Source organism: Chrysochloris asiatica, unplaced genomic scaffold (assembly GCF_000296735.1).
Source record: "Chrysochloris asiatica unplaced genomic scaffold, ChrAsi1.0 scaffold00077, whole genome shotgun sequence".
NCBI classification, from domain to species: domain Eukaryota; kingdom Metazoa; phylum Chordata; class Mammalia; order Afrosoricida; family Chrysochloridae; genus Chrysochloris; species Chrysochloris asiatica.
The window spans coordinates 2,243,458-2,260,997 of record NW_006408595.1 but is presented as its reverse complement, the minus strand read 5'-3'; the positions used below and the strand labels follow the sequence as shown (position 1 = coordinate 2,260,997).

The 17,540-nt window shown below is 37.5% G+C and overlaps 1 protein-coding gene and 1 pseudogene across 4 annotated transcripts in view; one reads left to right on the top strand and one right to left on the bottom strand.

Moving 5' to 3' along the window:
* Positions 1 to 17,540, top strand: part of KIF21A (kinesin family member 21A) — a 196,032-nt gene that overhangs the window by 89,470 nt on the left and 89,022 nt on the right. For all 4 annotated transcript variants that reach the window (XM_006865296.1, XM_006865295.1, XM_006865294.1 and 1 more), the window contains exons 2-7: positions 7,273 to 7,495; positions 7,622 to 7,804; positions 10,166 to 10,315; positions 11,320 to 11,454; positions 11,967 to 12,134; positions 15,701 to 15,816. In XM_006865296.1, coding sequence (XP_006865358.1) covers positions 7,273 to 7,495; positions 7,622 to 7,804; positions 10,166 to 10,315; positions 11,320 to 11,454; positions 11,967 to 12,134; positions 15,701 to 15,816 — 975 coding nt within the window. The remainder of the gene's footprint in view (positions 1 to 7,272; positions 7,496 to 7,621; positions 7,805 to 10,165; positions 10,316 to 11,319; positions 11,455 to 11,966; positions 12,135 to 15,700; positions 15,817 to 17,540) is intronic.
* LOC102811902 lies at positions 13,244 to 13,729 on the bottom strand (annotated as a pseudogene).

Sequence of the window (17,540 nt, the reverse complement as noted above, 5' to 3'; positions counted from 1 at the left end):
TAAGTGCCTTCGAGTCGGTTCCGACCCATAGTGACCCTGTACAGGGTTTCCGAGGGTGTAAATCTTTACGGGAAGTAGAAAGCCTCATCTTTCTCCCGCGGAGCAGCTGGTAGTTTCGAACTGCTGACCTTAAGGTTCGCAGCCCAATTCGTAACCACTACGTTACCAGAGCTCCTTAACCTTTTGAAGTTACCTGCTTCCAATTACCTGCATTTGAGGGAGACCATTCCTTCCCAGGTAGGAGTTTCTTAGTCCTGCTGGGAAACTGTCATTGACTGAGTTCAGTAGAAAACAGTTCCTCTTATCTTGTTAGCTGTTAAAGCCACTCTGCCACTCTGCCCATGCAAATGGATGGCTGCAAAGATCAAACATGATCTTTGCCATTAGCAACGATAATAATCTGATGAATGGAGGATAGGAGATTATGTTAAAGACATTATGAATAACACTGGCATTCTAAAATTGGCTGTCATCTCTTTTCAGTTCAAATGGCGTCTAATTCTTCTTTGTGATGTTAAAAAGAAATTAAAATATTTAATAGCCTAATAAATTAGCCTGTGATTATAATAATTTACTTTTAACTACTGAGGCATTGGTGTCAAACAGAGGCCCAGTCAGTGTTCTTCTTGAGTTAGATAACTGTGTTTATTTCCATGTTTTATTACATGGGTTTGTGAACTTTCCCATCAGTTGTATGTGGGACAGGATCTATAAAGGACGGAGAAAGCACTGCGTTTTTGGGAGGCACACAATGATTAGGTGCTCCACTGCTAAATGAAAGGTCGGTGGTTTGAACCCCCCAGTGTTCCATGGGAGAAAGAGATATGGGTCTTCTTCCCTAAACATTCATAGCCTTGGAAATTCTAGAGGCAGTTCTATTCTGACCTACAGTATTGCTATGAGTCAGAATTGACTTGATGGCAATGAGTTTAGATTCTTAGAGGGACTGCAATCTAGTCCCAGCTCTGCTATTAACCAACTGTATTCCTCTGGGTAGTCTCTTGATTTTTCTGGGTTCTAGTTTCCTCACTGTAGAATGTGAACATTATCTACTCACAGCATTGTGAAAATTAACATATTTGAATGCATCTAGTAGAACACCTAAGGAGCTCTGGTAGTATAGTGGTTACGAATTGGGCTGTGAGCCACAGGTGAGCAGTTCAAAACTACCAGCTGTTCCGTGGGAGAAAGATGAGGCGTTCTGCTTCCGTAAAGATTTACAGCCTCGGAAACCCTGTACAGAGGGTTGCTGTGAGTCGGAACCGACTCCACAGCACATAACAGTAGAACACCTGTAGAACAGAGTAGAACAGAGTAAGTAAGAGCTGTAGAACAGAGTCAGAGCTCATGTGTATGTGTGTCTGTCAAATAGCACATTTAGTAAGTTCTTACAGAGTGATCACTAAGGGCCACATCATTTTTCTTAAATTAAGCACATAGTGGTTTTTTTGTTTTTTTACGTTTTTATTGTGACTTATGTGTTAGTTTACATGGGAGAATATTATCCATGTAATGTTTCATTGCAATGATTACAATCCCCTGCATGTATCATCAAACATCCAAAGGGTACACCCCACACGCCTGCCCCATGGTCGCCAGAACACAGCCCCTCTCCCTCCCTAAGTCCAGAGCCCCCAGTCGCTCCTTATCTCAATGTCATTATCTCTGCCTCCATCCCTAGTGTCAGTACCTCCCCAGACAGGGTCCCACACTTTGCTTTTCTCTCTTCCTTGATGGTTCCAGTGATCTCTGCTCCTGGACTGCAAAATCAGCCACTCCCCTCCTTTTGTTACCAAACATTTACATTTACCTTTCCAACACTCACTGTCAGACCTGATAGCAGTCATAACCTATTGAGCCACAGGAGTCCTTTCCCCCTCACCTTTTATCAACCCCATCCAGACAGATTGGAAACAACTCAGTGGAGAGTCTACCTTTCCCTGTACCCTCTGGAACTAGGTTCCCTCTTGAAAGCTAGTAAGCCAGTCATGTCTTGCCTTCGTAGCCCCCCATTTTGGGTAGCAATGTTTTGGTTCCCCATCCTTGTTGGCCCTGTGTACCAAGGGGGTGGGAATGATTCTCACTGTAAAGTTTTATTCACTCTTTTGTCATACTGCATTCACAAGCATAGGTCAAGTTCATCCAACTGTAGTGGGTTACTCTCCCCACCCCCCCTTCTTTCTTCCTCTACTTGTGTTCTGATCATCCAGCCATTGATGCCAGGTTAAATGGGTACTCTCTGAAAGTGTAGGTGTTCTTGTACATCTCCCCTCACTTCATATCAGCTGGATGCTTCTGCTCGCTCTAGTCCTCCTGGGTCCAGGAGGCCCCAGCTCTCGTCATACCGCTGGTTAACCAGGGCTCAATCCAGGTTAACAGGAGTCTATTGAATGTTGTCAGACTTAGCTCACAACTTCATTGCTATTTTTCCCTCACTTCCCCTTATTGGTGACCAACGTGGTCAGTAGCAAGACCACATGCCTGCTTATGTATTCCACTTGAGTTTCAGTCTTGGAAGGGCATTTGCTTTGAGGGGACCTGACCACTTGCCTTGATGGCTCTCTGGGAACAACTTATTTATTCTTGTAGTAGTCAATTGGACTGCTGTTATTGTTTTTTAATTTTTTCCTTCTGGTCTTTCTTTCAAGAAGTATCTTATGTTCTTCTAGCTGCTCCAGGCTGGTCTGTTTGTCCTCCCAAGTGGAAATTTCCCACCTCAGAAGATTCTGGATGGGGATCAGGATTCCACTTATGGTCTTGGGCAATGCATAGGCTCTGCAGGGAGCCTCCTTCACTGGGCAAGTTTTAGCCCCATTTTAGGTATTCCAATCAGTTATAGGCTGAAGGCAGACTTACAAGCTTTCTATGATGATGTTTCTGGCTATTTCTTTTTCTCCCCTTCAAGTGTCTATTTTACAATAGGAGGTAAGGGAAACCAAGATTCAAAAGACAGTGAAGCATCTTAACATCATTTCCCCACTTTTACACATTCAAACCATGCCTCAATCTTTGTATCCCTGAGCCTGTTGTTCCACGGTTGTGCTTACATCATTATTTACCTCTGTCCTATTTAGCTCATGTAAGCAATAGTGTTTTTAATGAAGGTATTGCCATATGCCATAGTAACACAAATAAGAGTATCACCTTACTCATATTAAAGAATTAGGAAAGTTTCTGAAAGAAGTGATATCCCAGTGAAAACTGAGTGTAAAGCTTTCTGGCTGGCAAAAGTGTTAGGACCTGAGAAGGTGGAGAAGAGAATTTAGGAAAAGGGAATAATGTATTTGAAAACATAGACGCTAGAGAAAAAATTGCTTGTTAATGAAGTGGGTTTAAAATAAACCACCTACCACCTCCAGTAACAACAAAATGCAACATTGGAGTATAGCGAAAGAAGAGACTACAGAGGGATATGTGGATGTCTTGAAAAGTTTTAAGAAAGGTTGTGGCCTAACCAATTTGATATTTTATAGAGATCACTGTTATTACAATGTGTAGGACAGATTTATGAGAGACATGATTTTACATGTGAGGACTTGTGAGGAAACTTTGGCAATAATCTAGTTAAGAGATAATGGTAGGTAGCCTTGATTAGGGTGGTGTTCATGGTTAAAGAAAACAATTGATGAGTTTAAGGGCTGTCTCTGAGGTTAATAACACTTGAGCACAGATTGGATATGAGAAAGAGGGGGAAAGGAGGAACTAAGTTTGACTCACTGGTTTTTGACTTGGCCCCCGTCAGAATGGTGGCCTTTGTTTTGGTTTCTCCAGTCCCCACCCATGATTTTGTGAAGCAGGATAGAAGACGAGCAGTTTGGAAAGAAGAGAATAAAAATTTAGGGAAAAACTATTCATTTAAAATAATATGTGGAGGGAAAAAAGCCTAAATTATTACTCCTTTGGGTTGTTTTTTTTTATAGTCTTTGGATGTATTTTCTTATAAGAAACCCTCCATTTTATTTATGATAATAGACATTTTATCCATATAAGCCCACTGCCATTGAGTCAGTTTTGATTCAGTGACCCTGTAAGACACAGTAGAACTGCTCACTAGAGTTTCTGAGACTATAAATCTGTATGGGAGGTGCTAAGTCTCACCACGAAGTGGCTGGTGGGTTTGAACTGTTGTCTTTGTTATTAGCAGCCCCACTCATAGATGTAGCCCACTCTACCACCAGGGCTACTTTTAATCTGTATGATAGTTCCTAAATATTATTTTCCTCTTCCTCATTTTTTGGAACATAGCATCCTATAGTCAATTAGTGTTACACCTGAAAGGGAAATTACAGTTTTTATCCACAGGTGAGCTCTGAGAGAAAGTACATGATTATCAATGGAGTGACAGAGTGTCAGTGGAACCTAGATCTCCTAACTGCCACTCCATTGCTTTTTCCATAGTCCCTAGACAGCTCATGTAGATTATTGTGTTACATAAAACAAACAAGGAAATATGAGGGTGTAATAAAAAAAATGATGACCCATGATTCTCACAGGAAAGATAAAGATACATTTAAAGTTTTTATTGTGGGTTGACTGATAGTTTACAAGGGAGAACATAGGCTTCACACTTATCCTAATATATTTCTTTTCATTGCAATGATTACAGTCCCCTCCATATATCATCATTCAACAGTATTTGCTTCTATGCCCTCTGGTTTTTTTGTTTGTTTGTTTGTTTGTTTTGTGATATACACAGAAATACTCAGGAATATATCATCATTTAAACAAGCCTGCCTTCTGGCTGCCAGCATACAGCCTTTCTCTTTCCATGAGTCTAGAGTCCTCAACTAAAGATGCATTCATTTAAAAATATTCTGTTCTTAAAATTTTTTACTTTTGGCTAATATAGAATTCTATTTTAGATAACCAGGCTTACAGAGATTCAATGATGTTTCATTATTGTTTCTTTTATTCTTCTATGATCTGTTCAGATCCAGATGATGAATTAGAAGAGTTACAGACAATAGAGCTGGACTTAGATATAGGTTAATATTTACTAAATAGATGAACTTAAGCTACCTCTTGGGACCTATGTTCTTTATCTTAAAAAATAAGGATTCAAGTCTAAATTCCTTTAAAATTATTTCTTTGCTTCTTAGCTCTTGTTATTTTATATTATCCTATCCCTGGTTGTATTGACTTTTCTCCTTAAATTGCTTCTGCATAGCAAATAGGAACCTCTTAAAAATTCAGGTACACCCATAGCCAATTGGCATAACATAGTCCACATGGACAATGTTCTACATCCTCCTTTGGTGAGTAGCAACTGGAATCTTAAAAGCTCATGGGTCGTCTTCTAAGCTGGAATTATTGGTCTTTCCATTTGTGGAAGAAAATGTGTGTAACGTAAAGTGCTGACTCATAACGACCTTGCTGACTCATAACGACCTTGTATAGAATTTCTGAGGAGCAGCTGGTGGAAAGAAAGTAGAGTGGTGAAAATTTGAAGCAACCAGTTCAATGGGCCATTAGAACATTCTATGGAGGGGATTATAATTGAGATGAAACAAAGCATATGATTTGTTGAATGTAAAACTGATAATCTGTTCTGTAAACCCTCATTCAAGCCCCAATAAAAAGTTTAAGAAAAATCTAGGTGCAGAAATCAGTGTGTGTGTGTATGTTGGACCTTCAAAAAGCTTGTGGAAAAATGGAATGGAAAAATAATGGAATTTTTCCACAGACTTTCTTGAAACCACCCCCATGTGTGTCCAGGATGATTCTGTTTATAGAGTGAATAGAGTGGGGCCAGATTTTGGTTCTGTAATCAGCATAAGGAGCCCTAGTGGCACTATGGTTTAGTGTTGGGCTGCTAATCACAAGGTTGGCAGTTCAAACCTACCAGATACTCTGCTAGAGAATGATGAGATGGTCTGCTGCTATAAAGATTTATAGTCTTGAAAACCCTATATAAGGTCACAATGAGTCATAATCAACTTGATGGAAATGGACTTTTTTTTTTTTTAAATTTTGTTTGGTAATCAACATATCTCTGTATGTACTTTCCTCCTTGGAAAACAGGCCTTGAAAATGAGAAAAGACAGAATAGTAAAGTGCTAAAATCTGGAGTAGATGGAGATGGACTTAGGGTGAGTGTGGTGCTGTGGTCTTCAAAGTAAATGTCAGACACCCTAGGATTTGTACATGATGAATCACTAGATTGTGAAAACATTAGAGCTTCTGTTTATACTTTCTTTTTTCATTTCCTTGTTTACAAAAGTTGTTTTGTTTATATCTTATAATTTGTTGTTGTTAAGTGCTGTCAACTCGATTGCTATTTCACTAAGGGTTTCTGAGGACTGCCCGTTGAGCGTGAATTTCTGACCTTGTGATTCAAACCAACCTTGCAGTCCAGCGTATTAACCTTTAGCGCCATAATAGGACTCATAATGTACACTGTCAATACAATGTTGTTGGTGTTTTTGTTATGTGCCATGGAGTCGGTTCCGACTCATAGCGATCTGTACAGGGTTTCCCATACAATAGTACATGAAAATATCCTTAAGCATATTCTGATGACAAAGGAAATGATTGAATAAATTTAAAAATCAGTGCTAAAGAATTTGCAAAAAAGGCATGTCAAGGCCATGTAGGTAGTAGGTACTATATCCATAAATTTTCATTTTTGTATATTAGCATCTTAGAAACCTAAAACAACAACAAAATCAACAACAAACAGCATTTTGGTTTTAAAATTTATTAACTGTCTTTTTGGTGTGGTGTTGCAGGATAATGTACTGGACCATAGGTTGTTTTAAACTGCAAGATCAGTGGTTCAAATTCACCACGTGCTTCTTGGAAACTTTATATAGGGTTGCTATAAGTTGGAACTGGTTTGATGTTGTGTGACACTGTGGGTTAATGTGTCAGACTGCAAAGCCATTTGAACTGCAAGGTCGGTGGTTCAAGCTCACCAGCTGCTCCTTGGAAACCCTATACAGGGTCGCAATGGGTCAAAATCGACTCGACAGCACTTAACAACAACAACAACAAACCTCTTAATAAAATTAAATACTTATTCAGATGCAGTAACATAAAAGAAAAATATTACTGCATCTGAACAAATATTTGAAGATACATTTTATTCTTGTTCATAATTCTTGAAAATTGATTCAGTATAACTCAGTTTGTTTAAAAGTTTCATGTGAAGGAGTATTAATTGGCCACATTAATGTTTTAAAAAGATTTGACAGGAATTAATAAGTTCTAGTTCTTGAGTTGGTTTTGTTTGTTCTACTTAGTTTACTTGATTTTTTTTCTTATTTCTCATAGAATAAGGCCACAGCTTGCCAAAGAAAAGATTGAAGGATGCCATATTTGTACATCTGTTACACCAGGAGAACCTCAGGTCTTCCTAGGGAAGGATAAAGCCTTTACTTTTGACTATGTATTTGACATTGACTCTCAGCAAGAGCAGATCTACTCTCAGTCTATAGAAAAACTGATTGAAGGTTGTTTTGAAGGATATAATGCTACAGTTTTTGCTTATGGACAAGTAAGTACCAAATTATTATTCTGTGAACTATAACTCTTAAGAAGGATCAACTCAGTCACACTTTCATTACTTATTTGAGATTGTTATGAATGTTAAGTACTCATTACTCTGTGTTCTTCTGTTCAGACTGGAGCTGGAAAAACATACACCATGGGGACAGGATTTGACGTTAACATCACTGAGGAAGAACAGGGTATTATTTCTCGTGCCGTTAAACATCTTTTCAAGAGTATTGAAGATAAAAAACACACTGCAATTAAAAATGGACTTCCTCCTCCAGATTTTAAAGTGAATGCCCAATTCTTAGAGGTAATAGTCTCTTGGGCCATCATTATTCTTTAAATCTTGTCCTTAAACCATTAATGCTTATGATTATGTAATCTTGGTTTCTAATACATTGCCTGGCACATGGTACTCAATAAATATTGTTTGACCAAAGTAACATTAGATAACATTGTTGTTGTCAAGTGTCATCAAGTTGGTTCTGACTCATAGCAACTCTGTAGAGAGTTTCCAAGGAGTGACTATTGCATTTGAACCACTGACCTTGCAGTTAGCATAATGTTAACATTAACATTATCCTACATCACCACACCAGGACTCCACATTAAATAATAGGTAATAAATATTCCTCATTCTTAGGCAATTATGTTGGTATTTAAGATTATAAACACTTCATCAATGTGTACAAAGTGAAAAAGAGTTGTTTATTTCAGAATCTCTCTTTATCCTCTATAATTACTCTTGTAATTTAGGCAGGCTCATCAAGTGTTAATGAGGAAGACTCATTACTAACCTGCAGTATGCAGATGATACAACCTTGCTTGCTGAAAGTGAAGAGGACTTAAAATACTTACTGATGAAGATCAAAGACCACAGCGTTTGGTATGGATTGCATCTCAATGTGAAGAAAACAAAAATCCTCACTAGACCAATAAACAACATTCTTATCAGCAGAGAAAAGATTGAAGCTGTTGACTTAATTCTTCTTGAATTACCCATTAAAACACGGAAGCGGCAGTCAAGAAATCAAATGGCGTATTGTATTAGGCAAATCTGCTGCACTAGATATTTTTAAAGTGTTGAAGAGTAAAGATGTCAACTTGAAGACTAAGGTGCACCTGCAAGCCATGGTATTTTCAATAATGTCATATGCATGTGAAAGCTGGACAGTGAATAAGGAAGATTGTAGAATTGATGCATTTGAGTTAATGGTGTTGGCGGAGAATGCTGAAAACACCATGTACTACCAAAAGAACCAACAGATCTGTGTTGGAAGAAGTGTAGCCAGAGTGCTCCTTGGAGGCCAGGATGACCAAACTTCATCTTTCATACTTTGGACATATTGTTAGGAGGGACCAGTCGCTGGAGCAGGTTATCATGTTTGGTAAGGTGGAGGGTCAGAGAAAAAGAGGAAGACCCCCAGCAAGATGGATTGGCAGAGTGGCAGCATCAATGGGCTCAAGCGTGGTAACAGTAGTGAGGTTGGCCCGAGACTGGGCAGTGTTTCGTTCTGTTGTGCATAGGGTCGCTGTGAGTTGATGGCACGTAAGAACAACAACAACAACAACCAAGTGTTGGAAGTTTATCAACTAAGATCAAAAGGGATGGGAGAGCATAAGGAATAATAGGACTGATGCTGTGGCACTAATTTGGCTGCAGATATTTGTATCCCTGTAAGGTAGCCAGGTGATTTGATGTAATGTCCAAAGGTGGGGACATTTTTGGGTTAATTTAGGACGATCTTGTCTGTTTGGAGAAGTATAATAGCAAGAGGACATCTGGGATTTGAACAGTAATGCAGTTAAATAGAAGGTGGAATTGAAATTCAGAGTCCTTGTTGAGAAGAGTATTTAATTCTAGTTCATCTCATGCATACATTAATCATTTTAATCATTGGTGAAACATTTTAGTCAGCAACATTTGGTACAACATAGAATTTTTAATTCAAAGAATATTTAATTCACAGTAATATCAGTAATATCAATTATCTTACTCTTGGTTTTAATGGACCTCCAACTCTAGTAAAAGCCAAACAAAATAGACTAAGTGTTTCTCCTAAAAGGCAAGTAAATGATTGTGGAAAAAGAAAAGAAACCATATTCTTCCATCTTCCGTTTCACTCTCTAAAATGTTAGTAAAGCATATTGGTAGAAAAATAGGTATATGTACCCTCTTCTAAGGAAGCTATTAGCCACTATTAGCCATAGAAACATTAGCATTATTACTGACCTTGCAAAAATGCTAAGAGTTAATTTTAGACTTGTTAAGAAGGATTTCAGGGCAATAGGGGATGTACTTAAAGTGGTAACAAATGATTAAAATCTTCTCTAAAAATGTGTTAACATTTGGCACATATATCTGAGTTTGCTTGTATTTGTAAATTTTTGTATATTTCTTGCACTGATGAGTAGTCCATTTTAGTTAGTCCTAAACCTACCAATTATGAATAAGTAATTTATTGTTATTACTCTTGTAGATAAATCTGACATTGATTTATATTTGGAATTTTAATTGCTCATCTTTTTATGTCTCAATTTTGAAGAATATAGGTGTCATTTTGAAGAAATATAAAACTTTCTCATATGTTGGAAAGGTAACATTATACAGCATGTGTTACGATAACCAGAAGACAATTTCTGTTAAACTTTTAATATTCCTTTTTGATAGCTCTATAATGAAGAGGTTCTTGACCTATTTGATACTACTCGTGATATTGATGCAAAAAATAAAAAGTCAAATATAAGAATTCATGAAGATTCAACTGGAGGAATTTATACTGTGGGCGTCACAACACGTAATGTGAATACAGAATCAGAGGTAATATTTATCTTATAGTTAAAGTAGAGCATTTTTAATTTTGTAAAAATAAAGTTTTCTAGTAGTATACTTAATTGAAAGATGTGAGATATGAAGTTTGTATTCTTAAACATATCCTTTTCCGTCTTGTCAATTGTGACTCACAGTGACTTGTAGGACAGGGTAGAACTACCCCGTAGACTTTCCAAGGCTGTAATTATTGTGGAGGAGTCCTGGTGTGGCACTCTGGGTTGCAAAGTCGGTTTGAACTGCAAGGTCAGCGGTTCAAGTTCACCAGTTGCTCCTCAGAAACCCTATACAGGGTTGCTATGGGTCAGAACCAACTCACCGGCACTTAACAGCAACAACAACTCTTATGGAAGTATCTTGTCACATCATTCTCCTATAGAGTGACTGATGAGTTTGAACTGCAGACCTTTCAGTTACAGCTGAGTGCTTAACCACCCCACCATCATAGTTCCTTTCTTAAGCATAACATGGACTTAAAATCTTGCCTCTTGTTTTCTTTTTCCACCAGGATTTTATTAAACTCAGTACATTTATGATAGCATCAAAAGAATCTAAGGCACTATTTCTTCACAGCTAAAGAAAGTGGGTTAGACAATCCTTTTGTACCTTTTATTGTCACAGATATAAGATTGTTTTACTGTTTCTAAATAAAGACTGGTAAGAAAAATGACCAAAAATAATTTAACAGAAGATACAGAAGAGTCTGAGTAATTCAAGTTACTGCTCAGATTTAGTAAAGTTTTGGAATGGATGCTGCAAATGTCAGCAAGTAGCTAACAAAGGCATCTCAGTGTGTTCTTCTATTTTAAAAAATAATACACTATTATACTGAGAAGTTCAGCTCAAAAAGTGCCTGTAATTACAATAAAATTAAAATTCACATATTTTATAACTTTTAATATGGTGAATTTAACCATTAGCTCAGACTACTGGTTGAGTTGCATATTTGTTTAAATATTATTCAAGTAAAGCAAAATTTTCTTCCCTTTTTTCAGATGATGCAGTGTTTGAAGTTGGGTGCTTTATCACGGACTACTGCTAGTACCCAGATGAATGTTCAGAGCTCTCGGTCACATGCCATTTTTACCATTCACTTGTGTCAAACCAGAATGTGTCCCCAGACAGATGCTGTGAGTTACTAGTTCTCATTTTTAACTTTTAGACATCATTTCTCTAAAATCACAAGAATCCCAAGAGTACATTTGAATGAAATCAGTTTACTTAATCAGTTTTTTCCCTAATAATATGTCTTCTAATTCCATTTATACCAAGGGCCAACCTTGTAAGATTTGAAGAAAATTGGATTTGTGCAGCATCCAAGTGGCATGCTGTAGCCATATGGAAATGGATATTGTCACTTAAAACCCTTTGCTTTTGAGAATATGTTAGAGGTTTCCCATCATATGCCAAGTCTCACTTGATAACAACTGGGTTCTGACCTAACAGCTTCGTTGTCTAATTTTCTAATTGCCAGCCCACATTTCTGCATTTATGTTTATTTGACTACTTGCTATTTTTTTTTTTTTTCTGAGACCATAATTTTATACTTTGGATGAGGACAAAGTGGGTTTGGAGGTTGTTTTGTGTGTGTGTGTGTTTGTGACATTAATAAAATATTTTCAATGATTTACTTCAATTGCAGGAAAATGCAACTGATAATAAGATGATTTCTGAATCATCAGAGATGAATGAATTTGAGACCCTGACTGCAAAATTCCATTTTGTGGATCTGGCAGGATCAGAAAGATTGAAGCGTACTGGTGCTACTGGAGAGCGGGCAAAAGAAGGCATTTCCATCAACTGTGGACTGGTAAGACTAAGGTGTTTTGCTATTGTCCTTTTCTTTTCTAGAATACATAGTATCTTAAATGAAACTCTTCCTGCACTGAACTGAATAATAAGATTTGCACTAAGCATATGTGTAGTGCATTGAATCCTCTGATCTCATATTGTAGGCTTTTTTCTCTTCTCAAATTGCAGATTTTCTTCATGTGTAATAATTTGTTTGGATTTCTTTTTATGAGGAGCCCTGGTTTGTTTGGCACAGCAAGATAATGCACGGGACTACAAAGTCTGTTTGAACTGCAAGGTCGATGGTTCAGACCCACCAGCTGCTCCTGTAGCGACCCTATACAGGGTTACTATGAGTTGGAATCAATTTGATGGCACTTAAAAACAACAGCAAGCAACAACACATTTTAAAAATTATATGTACAGAAAATTATATCTAGAAATTGTTGAAAACTTTTTCCACATTTAAAATATACTATCAAAATCAACATTTAGTATGACTCTAAGTATCTCAAATTATAAGGTTTTTTTCAAAGTAGCATTTGGTTGTTGTTGTTGTTGTTAAGTGCCGTCGAGTCGGTTCCGACCCATAGCGACCCTGTACAGGGTTTCCGAGGGTGTAAATCTTTACGGGAGTAGAAAGCCTCATCTTTCTCCCGCGGAGCAGCTGGTAGTTTCGAACCGCTGATCTTAAGGTTCGCAGCCCGATTCGTAACCACTACGCTACCAGAGCTCTCTTACATGCTTTTATTATATATATATATCTGTCTTATGTACAATCAATCATTGGTTCTTTCAAATCATCAAAAATAGATTCAGGTAAAAGCAAATATTTTTATGGACTCAGCTGACAGCTGACGGTGTATGCCATCATCACTGAGTGCCGTACAATTCAAGATGGCCACGTGACTGGGCTGGGACGGTAAAGTGGGCTGGAAGGCGGCACGGGATCCAGAGTATTACATGGTGTATTTCACCGGCATCACAGCCACAGGGGACGGTAGACAGTGAGTGAATTGCAGCATTCTTTCAGTGCAGCGTGAGGGGCTTCTGAACATCTGGGTGGTGGCATGGCGAGTAGGGGTGGAGGGGCAGCTGATGGGCTGTGCTGGCAGTTTGGCCCCAGGCTCATTTCTTCTCCGTCTCACCTTTCTTGGGCTCTTGTTTCAGTTTGTAATCTGCCAGCATGGAACAGTGCAGTTTCACGGGGGTGCTGGGGTGGGGGTGGGGGTGGTGCAGGCAAAGCTCCCAATGTCTGTCTTTTGATGGTCAAGGCTTCTTCAACCGTTTTCCCTTTCACCTACTTAGTGGCTAACGAGCTGGATGCCATCGCAGAACCACAGCCAAATGTTTTAAACCCGGCATCCACAATCTTCCCCTTGTCATCCACTTGGATCTACAATTTCATTACATCACCACAAGCCAGAGCCCCCACCAATCTAGTTCCAACATTTTTAGATGTCTGGTCGAGGGATCCCACGTTTCTGGGATTTTCATAATGATCAGCAACTTTCTTGTTATAGAGCTAAGCCGAGGCTGACAGCTTCCGGGTGGTCAGTTGTGGGCTTCGGAGCATCGGGGCCACCACAGACGGCCCGCTCCAACCGCCGCCATCTTGCGGGCTGGTTAGCTTTTTATGACAGTCACTTTATTGATTTGGGGGATAATTTGTTGTTGTTGTTAAGTGCCATTGAGTTGGTTCCAACTCATAGCGACCCTGTTTTTAGGGTTTCCGAGGAGCAGCTGGTGAGCTTGAACCGCCGACATTGCAGACTGAAGTTCAAACCAACTTTACAGTCCAGCGCATTAACCCACAGCGCCACCAAACATTTTTTCATGATTGTTTCAAAATGGAAACTTTTCTAGATTATGTTAGAAATCAATTTTAATATCATGCCACCTAGTGGTATTTTGATTGGAAAATACGTTGTGATTGAGTTAACATAAGATTTCTGTTACATGGAAGAAAATGCTTTAAAGCAAATTTCTGTGTTGTATAGCTTGTCTTCTTGTTGTCTGCATTATATAATTGGACATTTGCTTTTATATAAAAATAAAGGCATCCCTAAACTTCTGTGATATGGCATGTGTTTTCTGCTTTGTCTCTCTCCCTACCTTCCTGCAGCTGGGGGCTCCAGACATGGGTTCTTTTCTGACTTTGCCTAATGGTCACAACGCTTCTGTTGGGGAATTATCAAGAGAGGCTGATTAGAGATTCTCAGTCCTCTCAACTCCAGTGCCCATCTTAAGGTTCCCACTATAGAGTTGAATATGATGTTAAATGAATGAACTGGATCTTGGACTTGGTGTACTCTTTTGAATTTCTTGTTTTTGTTGCTGAGTGCTGTTGAGTCAGTTCATACTCATAGTGACCCTGTATAGGGTTTCTGAGGAATGCCTGGTGGGGCAAACTGCCATCCTTGTGGTTAGCAGTCCAGTGCTTATGCTATAATACCATACTAGGAATCTTTTGCATTTCTTAGGAGATAAAACAATGCTGGTATTAGCATTTATGCTGTCAGGAAAACACAAAAGTTCTGTTTTCCTGTTTTAGAGTGTTAAAGCATGTTGAGACACAGTAGTAGAGTTTCAGTGAGGCCAGTGCTTACAACTGTAGTCCTAAAAAAAGAGACCAAGACACAGTGAAAATGATGCCATAGGTTGCATGATCGATTGGTCCTAAAGGAGACATATTAATGGACATTTGCATTACTGAAGGCAAGCATGACTAGTTACAATCGAAAAAACACTAACAGATGACAGGAAGGAGTGTCCAGGGAGTGCTATCATTTGACTTAATTTTTTAAAAATTGGATGCTTGGCACAAAGATTGAGTGCATTTCTAAGTGCACCTTTATTTGCTTAAGAATATGTTATTTAGAAAAGTTGTATTATTTTTTATTATGGTTGAAGGAGGTTCTATTTTCCTATAAGGAGCTATATTCTAATAAGAAACTTTTATGAAACTATTACATTAACTAGACATTTTATTTCTTTATTGAGTTGAGGAGAAGAGTTTACAGTAGGAACTGAAAAATTTCCAGAAGCACACCTGATGCTGTAAAGATGGTTCAAAACTTTAATTCTATAACATTCCATTTCTAAAGAAAATTGTTGCATACAAGTATAAATAATTGTGAGTTGTGGATATATATATACATACATACATACATATATGTGTGTGTATATTATGTATATATATATATATTGTATATATATACATGTTGTTAGGATCTGTCGAGTTGGTTATGACTCATAGTGACTCTGTATAGGGTTTCCAAGGACTGGCTGGTGAATTTGAACCACCGACCTTATGGTTCAAAACCGACTTTGCAGTCCAGTGCGTTATCCCAGAGTGCCACTCTAGGACTCTTTCTATATAATACCAAAGTTTGAGTGGTGTCGTATTTTAGTAGTTAATAAAGGCAACTTTAAAGTTTACTTTATACCTTAAAATATAAATGTAAGTAAAGAAAAATTAAACACAAATGTTTCTAAGTCCTGTCTTCATATTCTTTTTCTCAATTTTTTTTTCCTTTAAAAGTATTGAAATTAGTAAATCTATATCGTTTTGCTCTCTTTTAGTTGGCACTTGGCAATGTAATAAGTGCACTGGGAGACAAGAGCAAAAGGGCTACCCATGTTCCCTATAGAGATTCCAAGCTAACAAGACTTCTACAGGACTCCCTTGGGGGTAATAGGTATGTATAATTGATTATTCTTTATATTCCTGAGTTTCCATTATTGGTTTATAAGTAAGTTTCTAAAGTGACTTATAAAAATTGGGTTTTTAAACTTTGTTAAAATCACTGATATTTCCCTTTTTGCATACTTTACAGCATTCTGATATGTTTTATCAGCTAACTCCATCCTTTGGGTAATGCATTCCCCTCTAGAAACGTCAACATGTTGGCTTTGCAAGTGGAAACATTTTTTAGCTTTTAAATTCAAGCGTAGCACAATTTAACAAGTTATAAAGTCACAGCAAATTTATTTTACAATGTTTTTAGTAGTCTAACAAATAATGTTTATTGAAAAGGTAATTGGATACAGTACAGTGATCTGGTAATTAAACCTGCAAAATTTCTTTTTGAAAGCTATTCATAGAATTTTGAATATTGTTAGATCTATTTAAGTTTGAAATCTGTTGGTTTATAAAGTTTTGCCTTATAATTTTCAGCACTTGTATGTTCCTGCCTTGTTTGGGATATTGGTATTATCTTAAGTCGTCTATCTTTTAGCATTCTACATATGGATGCCATTTTGCTTCCATCATTGTATATTTCTTAATTTTCCATTTTTTCAGTCTGATCTTCAATATCAATGTCTTATTGTAAAAGAACAAATTTATGTTTTAAGCCCCTGTAAAAGTTTGAAAGGTTTCTCTATTTTAGCCAGTTCTTACTATTTATTTTGTAACCAAAAAGCAAAACAGACATGGTAATTAGCCCCTTACTGACAGAGTTCAATAGTTTTAAAAGTTTGCTTGCTTTCTAATTGGTATGTCTGTGGTATTTTTCACTGTGGGCCTTGAATTCTCTTGAGTTTTAGGATACAGCCAAATAGTCTCAGATGTTTTCCGCCCATGTTTACAAGGGTGGTGACCCCTCAGAGGAGATGACCCTTTGTAATTCTATCCTTACTAAGTCTCAATTCTTGTTTAGAATTTCAGATTGACCTCATAGTTAAAAAGAAATGTACTTTATTTGAGCCATGGAGAGCAAACTACTTTCATTTTGTGAAGTTTATGCAAATTAAACTTAAATGAAAAATTAGTTGACGTAGTTTTGGAAACAAGGTACATATAGTTAGGTACATAATTTGTTGACTTTTAAAGCAAGCTGACTTTTATGCTTTTTAATATTATTTAACATACCACTTTTAATACATTTATAGCAAAAATTCTGGAAAATATATGGAAGTGTAAAACATGAATAAAAATCCATTGTGTTTCTATAACTATAGGTAACTGCTGCTGCTAATTGTGATGTATTTCCTTCTAGGTGTATGTTGTTGTTAAGTACCGTCGAGTTGATTCCGACCCATAGCGACCCTGAACAGGGTTTCTGAGGCTGTAAATCTTTATGGGAGCAGAAAGCCTCATCTTTCTCCCACAGAGCAGCTGGTAGTTTTGAACTGCTGACCTTGCAGTTTGCAGCCTGATTCATAACCACTATGCTATCTAGGTGTATAATAGAATAGAATATAATGTATTAGCAAATAAGATATATCAGGGGCTTCAAAACGTTTGTGAAAAATTTCCATTGTCTTTAAATTCTGTTTTCTACAAACTTTTGGAAACTGCCTTGTTTATAGTATATAAAATGTAGCATAGTAAAATATTTTACTGATATGATTGTCTTTAAAGCAGAATTGGAGCTTTTACATCAGCTTTTAAAGTAAGCAGCTATAGTGTTTTCTTTAC